The sequence below is a fragment of the Nicotiana sylvestris genome, chromosome 5 (genome assembly GCF_000393655.2).
Source record: "Nicotiana sylvestris chromosome 5, ASM39365v2, whole genome shotgun sequence".
NCBI classification, from domain to species: domain Eukaryota; kingdom Viridiplantae; phylum Streptophyta; class Magnoliopsida; order Solanales; family Solanaceae; genus Nicotiana; species Nicotiana sylvestris.
Window position 1 is genome coordinate 139605429 of NC_091061.1, and position 11161 is coordinate 139616589.

Sequence of the window (11161 nt, forward strand, 5' to 3'; positions counted from 1 at the left end):
TCTATTTTGCTTTTTTAAATCTGTTATAAGAAAAACAGTTACAAGAAAGTTATAGATGTAATTCAAATACATGTAAAGTGTTATTCAAAACTAGACAAAGTTCAAATAAAAACTTGTCAAAGTTATTTCAAGAAACATGTGTATTCCTATTTCTTTTATCGTATATTAACACCGTTATGAAGTTGAGACATCTTCTTCATTAAGTGTCGAATATAAAAGGGCCCTCTTTTATAAAATTCATGATTAATTTAAGTATTCATGAAGTTAACAGAAGCATTTTTGAAGAATAAAAATGCAAGTTATTCAGTAAGTCCTTAGAAATAAAGGCAAGAATAAACAAAACAGAAGTTCAAATAGTAACGTAAACTTCTTAATATTAGAAAGTTTAGACAAAGTATGAACTTAGTCATAAACTAAAAATTGTTTATACATATTGCCCCATAAAAGGTCTGGGGACTTAAATTTACAAAACAAACCCTCAAATGAGACCAAGGGTTATAACCACATTTCACCAAAAAGAAAAAAATACAACACAAAGGAGTTCAAATAAACTTTTCATTGATTTGATGAAGGGACTGAAGCAAAGACCTCAACAGCAGCGGGCTCAACTTGGCTTGAAGGAGTGGGGATACCCATATCAATTTCAACATTTTCAGAAGCTTCGGCTACGGGAGAAGAAAAATCTTGGTTTTGCTGAGCCTTCTCAATAGTCTCTTTGATCTTGGCTAACTCAGATTCCAAGTTAAAATTCTCTTGGCTAGCTTCAACAAGGGTATCGCGGTGAGAATTCAAAAATGCCCAACTCACTTCAATGACAGATTTATCTTCAAGGATCTCGTAGTCTCTTTCCCAATCAGAAATTTCATTTTTTAACTTTTCATTTTCAGCCAAGGCTGATTCCTAAGAAGCTTGAAGAGAGGCGTGGGAATTTTCTAAAGAACAAACCTTATCAGAAGATACCCGGAGGTCTTCCTGAGTTTGGGCCAAATTTTTCACAAGTTCACCAGCATATGCTTCCTTCTCAGCCAAGAGAGCCTTTAGCTCTCTGATTTCTTCACTTGCCTTAGAAAGTTGCTCGGAAAAAGAGGTTTCAAGACGAGCCTTCTCCTTATCTGCTTGACTTGAGGAAGCCTTTTCAACTGCCAATTCTGAAGTCAAGGCCCGCACCTGCTGCTCCAAGGTACTCCTACTTTCTTCTAAGAATTCCACATCAATCTGAAGACTTTCATACTGTTCCTTCCAATTATACGCCTCCAATTGATAATCGCGCACTAATTGGTCTGAGAGAGTAACCCTTCTCATCATCTCCGTGCCGATGAGGTTGGCCTAAAAAAAATAAGGGAAAGAGAAAGAAATGAGAATCCTGAAGATAGAAAAATGGCAAAGTAAAAGTTTGAAGAAAGGAATACCTTCAAAGAAGCATCCACTATGTCATTCATCAAGGTCAAAGAACTATGGTTGTTTAGCTTAGTTCTCTCAATAGGACCAATTAAAGGCTTTAGCCACACATCAGCTTGACCTGATTTCCTTAAAAGGTTACCCTCAGCGGGGACTTCAATAGGAACTTAACTCATAGCACCACTCCTACTTGAGGAACCAACCTCGGTACGATAAACGGGTGGAGGGAGAATTGTTGAAGAAGGAACAGTAGGAGCAGTAAAAATAGCCTGGGGAGGAACGGAAACAGCCACGATCGGTAATGAAGGAGTCACATGAATGGGAGTAGAAAAAGAAGCCAGGGGTGCTTCATCAGAAATTGGACCTAAACTTTTACTACCAAACTCGCGATCAAAACGCTACTCAACAAAATCATGAGCAGCAGTGGGAACATCATCAACATCATCAGGGATCAATATCGGGGCTTCAGCAAACTTGGTAAGAGGAATAGAACGGCGGGGGGATGCTTCTGCTTTATCATCGGAAATAATACGTCTACGAGCCCGTGGCCTTGTTATCAAGGAACCCCCGTCTTCATCTTTTTCGGAGTCTTCGTCATCAACGGCTTTTCTTTTCGATAAAGAGCCCAAAATTATTTCTTTGGCCCTTTCCAAAGAAATATGAGAAGCCGCGACCGTCTCGGCACTAATTCCTCGAATTGCAAATTCTGATAGAAAGAAGGATTAAAATCAGTTCAAGAAAAAGACACTGAGGAGTTAAATAAAAACTCTTAGTAAAAGAATTTTTCCTTACCATGAGTTTTTACTTTCCAACCAAAGCGGTGAGAAAGATTTTTCCAAGATCTACCCTCAACTGGGGCTATATTCAGCAACTTTCCTACCCAATCGCGGAAATTAGAAATTTCTTCAACAATTCCCATGGTTGCTGGAAAAGAAAAGCAAAATTAGAATAATAATCTTCAAAACTGAGGAAAAAGGTACGAGACAGTTACTGAAAAGACGACTCACGTGCAAAATTCCACTTCTCAGGGAAGGGAATGTTCTCACCACCCACTAAACCAACAGTGGGGACAGCAACAAACCTGGCATACCAGCCACGGTCTTTGTCATCTTCGGGGCTAACCAGAACTCTTTTACTCCTTGCTACTAGTGTAAAAACACCATTGCGAAAGAGCCTGGGGGAGTAAAGATGAATCAGATGGGAGAAAGTAAAAGGCACACTGGCCATATTGCTCAAATGACTCAAACAGGCAACAACCCTCCATACTATTGGGTCAATTTGACTTAAGCAAACATCAAAGAAACGATAAAACTCGAGAATAACAGGATCAATAGCAGGTTTGAATCCTAATGTGAAAGGGTACGTATAGATAAAGGAAAATCCGGTTAAGTAGGAGGTGATTCTTTGATTTGGATTTGGAATAATGATAGGAAAGTCATGACTCCAATGGCAGTCATTACGAACTAGAGAAATTAGACCTTCTGTGATATGAGTTGGATAGATATCAGCACGATCTAAAGAGGACACTTGATTTCTCAAGGACTCCCTATCATTATAGAAAGATAGTTCAGCAGGAACTATTTCATCCACTGTGGGTTCACGAACAGGCTCAGAGGGTTCTTTTCCTTTAGAAGAACATTTTTGAGAAAAAGAACCTCTAGTTCTAAAAGCAGGACTGGAACCAGACGAAGGAAGAGAAGAACCACGTAGAGATGAAGATCCTAAATTACGAAGTCTACCCCCTTTTCTACTCCTACTGGGGGCATTAGGGAAGCTATTAACTATGGGGACCCTTTTTGGGTTAGAGTTTGATGAAAACATGATAGTACGAGGAAGAAGCAAACAAAGATTCGAGAATTGGATACTCAGAGAACTTTATGTGGTAAAGACAAAGAAGAAAACTATATTTATATTGAGAAGCAACCATCAAAGGAAAAGGTACAATGATGGAAAGGTCATAATGAGAACTGACGCTTCGTGATTAGTGAAGCTTTGGAAAAAAGCCCTAAAAAGTGCTGCAAAGTTGCAGAACCAGTGAAAGGGTGCCACATGTGAAGAACATTAAATGGAAGTGACAATTGAAGCGTCGATTCTGTCATAGCATTAATGGTGACAAAAATTCCCGCTTTAATGAATTCCACTTCCCAAATATCTAATTGATGAATAAATGGCAAGTGGGGGGACTATCTGTATTGGAAAAAATTGAGTTTACATATTGAAATGATTGAAAGATGACATGTCATGACATGGAGGTTGGTCAAAGGATGATGATTAGTAAAGAAGCACAAGTTGCAACAGATACGAGCAGAGGCACATGAAGAGGCACGAGCGGTTATTCAGAAGACTCAACGCTTATACCTATTTAATCCAAAAAATCAAGGAGAATGAATTTGACAGCACAAGAGAGTACAGATACAGTATTTAATAAGCATTAAATACTAAAAACGTTAGGGAATCTGTATTGAATCACAATGATTATGTAACGTAGCATTTAATGCCTTTAATTGTCTATAATGGCATTATTATGACAAAGGCATAACATATAACTTGGAGATAGCTATAAAAGGAAGAGAATGGATCATTTATAAAGACACGAAATACTATCTGAATATATTGGTTTACTTTGTATTCTTCTGATTATCTTATTGTTGGCAAAATCACTTTCCTTTATTCATTCTTTGATTATCAGTAACCCGAGTTCTTCTAAATTAAGGCTTTAACCGAAATTTCACTTTTTGGTTAAACAGTTAGCCCTTATGAGCAGTTGCTTGAGCTTATTGCCCCTCAAATTAAGGCTCATGATCTCATTAGAACCACCAACCAATTCTTTCCCAATGAACACTGCTGGCACACTACGCTTACACCCTAATGCAACCAATGCTTTCTCCATTTCCCTCCCATTCGGAAGTTCGTCAAGCTCATAAACTGTAGGGTTTGCACCAAAACTACGAATTAGGGTTTCGATGCTGTGAGAGATGCAACAATTACTCTTGCTGAAAATCACCACTGGACTTTCTGCTCCCAACTTCATCACTCTTTCCATATCCAATGTTCAAAAAGATGACTTAGTTAATGGTTTGCTAGTGTTTTCTTGATGATTATTTGAAGTGAAAGAAGGATTTGTTTCTTTTGTATCTCGAAATGTAACTATGGATCTTGTAAAAAGGAGATTGTTGTGAGAAATCTGAATATGAATGAAGCTATATATAAGGGGGCTAAAGGTGGATAGTGACAATATTCTTTTGTATATCAAAAGACAAGTTGGTAAATATCCAAAGGCATTTTGGATCATGAGACCATAAAGGCAGGATTTGGCTTATCTACCTGGAATCTCAAGCAACACAATCTACACAACGTAACATGGGAATCAAGCAGAAAAAGGAAGTCGGAAATGTTATTCCCCATTAATTATTTGTTATTGACAAAATGGATTCATTGTTTTTTTAGTTAAGTACTAATAGAATAGTATTCCAATATTTAAATAATTAATAAATAATATGGCGTATTTCCTTGGGTAGGAGACAATGGTCAAAAGTAAAATGTAAAATTTTAGAAAGAATTATAAATAAATAAATAAATAATAAACTTTAATAGTTACAAGACTTAAATTCTAAACATTATCTAGATTACCAGAAATGCGTCAACATCACAACGTTAAACGAGTCTCTCAATAAAACTTTAATAGTTAGAATTTTTTTTTTTAACAAAAACCTCCTTTAGCCAATCCCAATATTTTCCCTTTGCAAAATAGATCTTTGTAGTAGCATATGCAAATAAAGAATAAGCAGTGAATCCAGCTAAGTAAGAGATATTCGCATCCATCTTCTTGATGTGGGAAAATGAAAACCTCAGAAGATATGTTATGAACATGCTGTTCAAATGATGTCCACATTACTATCAGTACGGTACAGAGGAAGATAATAGAGGAAGAATAAGAGAAAAAGGAAGGAATTTGCAAATTCTCCTATTCGACTAACTCAAAATCAAATTCCTTTTAGATATTCCAAACAGCTATGATCAGCAAAAAGGGGTACAGCTTTTTATACTTATCATTCAACTGATTCTCGTCACTAAGAAAAAATGGCTCAAGGGAGAGATCAAAAGGGTCGTTCGTATCTCGAAGGGCCACTTATTGTCACGACCCAGATTTTCCACTCTCGGAAGTCGTGATGGCGCCTACTAATGAGAGCTAGGCAAGTCATTCCATTAAATTAATTACTCCATTATTCAATTAATTCTTTTTAACAGACATAAAGCGATAACGTATAAACAACAGAATATTTAATTAAGCGAAAGAAAAACAATAAAATATCTGAATCTGTAGCTATTACAACTACTTAAGTCTTAATTACCCAAAACCTGGTGCCACAGTGTCAGAGACAGTCTAAGACTGTTAAATACAAGGTCCGAGAATAAAAGACACACTGTTTCTGAAGCAAAAAGATGAAACGGGAAATAAAAGATGGAGGAGACGTCAGGGCCTGCGGACGCCTGCAGGTCTACCTTGGATATCCGCGTTGACTGAAGGTAGCCTCCAACTACGGTCTAAGAGCTGCTCCGGGATCTGCACATAGCGCAGAGTGTAATATCAGCACAACTGACCCCATGTGATGGTAAGTGCCCAGCCTAACCTCGGCGAAGTAGTGACGAGGCTAGGACCAGACTATCAAATAATCTTGTGCATTTCAAATATATATATAGCGGAAAATAAATACGGAAATAAACAAGTAAAGATGGGAGGGGAAAACATGCTTCGGGGAATAACAGGTAAAAACAGAATATCAAGAGAACTATAAAGGAATCAAAATCCAACCACTAATAAGAATAGGGAAAACAAAGGCAGATTTCACTTTCTTTTCACATCTTGTTGCAGGCGTGCAACCCGATCTCATTTCCTGTTCTCGTGGCAGGCGTTCCACCCGCTCTCATTTAATTATATCTCGTGGCAAACGTGCCACCCGCTCCCATTTCATTATATCTCGTGGCAGGCATGCCACCCGCTCCCATTTCATTTATCTCGTGGTAGGCATACCACCCACTCCCATTTCATTATATCTTGTGGTAGGCGTACCACCCGCTCCCATTTTATTATATCTTGTGGTAAGCGTACCACCCGCTCCCATTTCATTATATCTTGTAGTAGGCATACCACCCGCTCCCATTTACAAGCCAACAATAATGACAAGGAATCCCGACAAGTGAACAAGAGCAATATAACAACATCCCGGCAAGGGAACAATGATATTTCAATAACATCCCGGCAAGGGAACAATAATATCAAAACAAACATCCCGGAAAGGGATCATTAATATCAAACAAACATCATGGCAAGGGAACAATGGTGATAATGACATATGAAGCGCAATAAACCACAACGGAGTCATAACAATTATAATACAAGACTCACGGCCATGCTTAACACCAACGTATAGATACTCGTCACCATGCCTATACGTCGTACTCCACAATTAACATGTAGCAAATAAGACACAACTCCTAATCCCTCAAGATAAGGTTAGGCCAAACACTTACCTCGATACCACGAACACAATTCACGATTCAACTATAGCTTTACCCGTTAATTCCACCACTAATTCGCTCGTATCTAGTCACAAGTTACTTAATTACATCAATAAATGCTAAATGAATCAACCCCAATGCATGAAAATGAGTTTTTCTAAAGTTTTGCCCAAAAAGTCAAAAATCGCCCCGGGCCCACATGGTCAAAACCCGAGGTTCGAACTAAAATCCAATTACCCATTCCCCACGAACCCAAAAATATAATTTGTTTTCAAATCGGACCTCAAATCGAGGTCCAAATCCCCAATTTTTAAAAAACCTAGGTTTTGCCCAAAACACCCAATTTCTCCCATGAAAATCATTGATTTTGAGTTGAAATCATGTTAAAAGCTGTTAATGATTGAAGGAAATGAGTTAAAATTAACTTACAATCGATTTGGAAGAAGAGTTGTTCTTGGAAAATCGCCCAAAGGAGTTTGTGTTTTGAAAAGATGTGAAAAATGAGTTTTAAATCGTCTAAGTATAAAAGTTGCCGGTCTCAGATGTGGGAATTACGAATAGGGTTCGCAATTGTGAACCCCGACCTCTGCTAGCTTGGGAATTGTGAAATAGGGCTCGCATTTGCGAACCCTTCAGGGAAAGATGGACTTTCGCATTTGCGATCAACATGTCGTATTTGCGACTTGGGAATTGCGACCACAACATCGCATTTGCGATCATCGACCAAATGGGAAACTTCGCAATTGCGAAGATAATCTCGCACTTGCGAGAGGGAGATGGCCTGGGCTTTCTTCGCAATTGCGACAAGCCGCTCGCATTTGCGATATCGCATTTGCGAGCCAGGCTTCACAAATGCGAAGCTTGCAGGCCTGCTATGCACAGCCGAAAACCAAAATTCGGGCCCGATACCAACACGTTCTAATCAAAATTCATTTCCAAATCCTCTAAATAATTTCAGAAAATAATTTTCTTTAAAAATTCATTTCTCAGGCCTGGGACCTCGGAATTCGATTCCGGGCACACGCCCAAGTCCCATATTTTCCTACGGACCCTCTGGGACCGTCAAATTACAGGTCCGGGTCCGTTTACCCAAAAGGTTGACCAAAGTAAATTAATTAATTTTATAGTTAAAATTTATCATTTTTCACATATTTTCACATATAGGCTTTCCGTCTACGCGCCCGGACTACGCACGCAAATTGAGGTGTGCTAAAAGAGGTTTTAAGGCCTCAAAACGTGGAATTTCATTTTTAAACAAGTTCGTTCATCCTCGAATGGACAGAAGAAGGAAGTACCTGAGTCGTGGAAAATATGGGGATAACGGCTCCGCATATCGAACTCGGACTCCCAGGTCGATGCCTCAGGAGGCTGACCTTTCCACTGAACACGAACAGAAGAAAAACCCTTCGATCTCAACTGACGAACCTGCCGGTCTAGAGTAGCTACCGGCTCCTCCTCATAAGACAAGTCCTTGTCCAACTGGACAGTGCTGAAATCTTACACATGGGATGGATCGCCGTGATATTTCCGAAGCATGGACACATAAAACACTGGATGCACGGCTGATAAGCTCGGCGGCAACGCAAGTCTATAAGCCACCTCTCCCACTCGATCAAGAATCTCAAACGGGCCAATGAACCTAGGGCTAAGCTTGCCCGTCTTCCCAAATCTCATCACGCCCTTCATAGGCGACACTCGAAGCAATACCCGCTCACCGACCATGAATTCCAAATCACGAACCTTGCGGTCGGCATAACTCTTTTGCCTGGACTGAGCTGTACGAAGTCTATCCTGAATGACCCTGACCTTGTCCAAGGCATCCTGAACCATATCCGTACCCAATAACCGAGCCTCTCCCATCTCAAACCATCCAATCGGGGATCGACACCGCCTACCATATAAAGCCTCATAAGGAGCCATCTGAATACTCGACCGGTAGCTGTTGTTGTAGGCAAACTCTACTAAAGGCAAAAACTGATCTCACGAGCCTCCAAAGTCAATGACACAAGCTCAGAGCATATCCTCCAAAATTTGAATAGTTCGCTCGGACTGCCCGTCCGTCTAAGGATGAAATGTTGTGCTCAACTCAACCCGTGTGCCCAACTCTCGCTGAACTGCCCTCCAGAAATGCAAGGTAAACTGTGTACCTCGGTCCAAAATAATAGACTCGGGCACACCATAAAGATGAACAATCTCCCGGATATAGATCTCAGCTAACCTCTCGGAAGAATAAGAGACTACCACATGAATGAAATGCGCTGACTTGGTCAGCCTATCAACAATGACCCATACTGCGTCGAACTTCCTCCGAGTCTGCGGGAGTCTGACAATGAAATCCATAGTGATCCGCTCCCACTACCACTCGGGAAGCTCAATCCTCTGAAATAAACTACCAGGCCTCTGATGCTCGTACTTAACCTGCTGACAATTCAAACACTGAGCCACATATGCAACGATATCCTTCTTCATTCTCCACCACCAATAATGCTGCCGCAAATCCTGATACGTCTTCGCGGCGCCCGGATGAATAGAGTACCGAGAACTATGGGCCTCCTCTAAAATCAACTCTCGAAGCCCATCCACATTAGGCACACAAACTCGACCCTGAAATCTCAAAACTCCATCATCACCTAAGGTAACCTGCTTGGAACCTCCGTGTTGCACCGTGTCTCTGAGGACACACAAATGGGGATCATCATACTGCCAATCTCGGATACGCTCCAATAATGAAGAGCGGGCGACTGTGCAAGCTAGAACACGACTGGGCTCAGAAACATCCAACCTCACGAACTGATTGGCCAAAGCCTGAACATCTAAAGCAAGCAGTCTCTCACCGACCGGAATATAAGTAAGGCTGCCCATACTGGCTGACTTACTACTCAAAGCATCGGCCACCACATTGGCCTTTCCCGGGTGATATAAGATAGTGATATCATAATCTTTCAACAACTCCAACCACCTCCTCTACCTCAAATTCAACTCATTTTGCTTGAATAAATACTGAAGACTCTTGTGATCCATGAACACCTCACATGCCACGCCATATAGATAATGCCTCCAAATCTTCAACGCGTGAACAATGGCTGCCAACTCCAAATCATGAACCGGATAGTTCTTCTCATGAATCTTCAACTGCCGCGATGCATAGGCAATGACATTTCCATCTTGCATCAACACTGCACCAAGTCCAATACGAGATGCATCATAATAGACTGTATAAGGCTTTGAACCTGTGGGCAATACCAACATCGGTGCCGTAGTCAGAGCTGTCTTGAGCTTCTGAAAGCTCGCCTCACACTCATCCGACCATCTGAATTGGGCACCCTTTTGGGTCAACCTGGTCATCGGGGCTGCGATAGATGAAAACCCCTCCACGAACCGACAATAGTAGCCTGCCAATCCCAAGAAACTCCGAATCTCTGTAGCTGATGCTGGTCTAGGCCAGTTCTTGACTGCCTCAATCTTCTTCAGATCAGCCTGAATACCCTCCGCTGATACAACATGACCCAGGAATGCAACTGAACTCAACCAGAACTCACACTTCGAGAACTTATCATATAACTAACTATCCCTCAAGGTTTGAAGAACCACTCTAAGATGCTGCTCGTGCTCCTCTTGGCTGCGGGAATATATCAAAATATCATCAATGAAGACTATCACAAATGAGTCCAAATAAGGCCTGAATACTCGGTTCATCAAATCCATAAAAGCTGTTGGGACATTTGTCAACCCGAATGACATCACCAAGAACTCATAATGCCCGTACCGAGTGCGGAAAGCTGTCTTAGGGACATCGGATGCCCTAATCCTCAACTGATGGTAGCAAGATCTCAAATCAATCTTTGAAAATACTTGGAACCTTGAAGTTGATCAAACAAATCATCAATCCTCGGCAATGGATACTTATCCTTGATTGTAACCTTGTTCAACTGCTGGTAATCAATACACATTCTCATCGATCCGTCCTTCTTCTTAACAAACAACACCGGCGCACCCCAAGGCGAGACACTCGACCTAACGGAACCCTTCTCAAGCAAGTCCTGCAATTGTTCCTTCAACTCTTTCAACTCAGGCAGGGCCATAAGATACGGCGGAATACAAATGGGCTGAGTTCCCGGAGCCAAATCAATATCCCTGTCGAGTGACATACCCAGCAGGTCTGAAGGAAATACCTCAGGAAACTCACGAACAATGGGCACAGAATCAATAAAAGGAACCTTCTTACTAGAATCATGAACATATG

The 11161-nt window shown here is 40.8% G+C and overlaps 2 protein-coding genes across 2 annotated transcripts; both read right to left on the reverse strand.

Annotated features, from left to right (window-relative positions):
* Positions 1-555: 555 nt before the first annotated feature.
* LOC138869395 (uncharacterized) lies at positions 556-3219 on the reverse strand. Its single transcript, XM_070147010.1, has 6 exons — positions 2406-3219; positions 2191-2322; positions 1801-2104; positions 1410-1527; positions 946-1326; positions 556-900 (listed from the first exon to the last, which is right to left on the reverse strand). Exons 1-6 carry the CDS (start codon positions 3217-3219, stop codon positions 556-558), a joined length of 2094 nt encoding a protein of 697 aa, XP_070003111.1.
* Positions 3220-3873: 654 nt separating this feature from the next.
* On the reverse strand, positions 3874-4555 carry LOC104246051 (monothiol glutaredoxin-S1-like). The gene has a single exon (XM_009801784.2). The coding sequence runs from the start codon at positions 4439-4441 to the stop codon at positions 4127-4129; it is 315 nt and encodes a 104-aa protein (XP_009800086.1). The 5' UTR covers positions 4442-4555; the 3' UTR covers positions 3874-4126.
* Between the last annotated feature and the right edge of the window lie 6606 nt (positions 4556-11161).

Bases quoted from the DNA above. Each gene is read 5' to 3' on its own strand.
- LOC104246051 (XM_009801784.2), bottom strand. From the start codon at position 4,441: ATGGAAAGAGTGATGAAGTTGGGAGCAGAAAGTCCAGTGGTGATTTTC.
- LOC138869395 (XM_070147010.1), bottom strand. From the start codon at position 3,219: ATGTTTTCATCAAACTCTAACCCAAAAAGGGTCCCCATAGTTAATAGC. The intron at 1,327-1,409 runs GTATTCCTTTCT...TATTTTTTTTAG, and splicing joins TAGTGGATGCTTCTTTGAAG to GCCAACCTCATCGGCACGGA. The intron at 901-945 runs GTTTGTTCTTTA...CAAGCTTCTTAG, and splicing joins TCCGGGTATCTTCTGATAAG to GAATCAGCCTTGGCTGAAAA.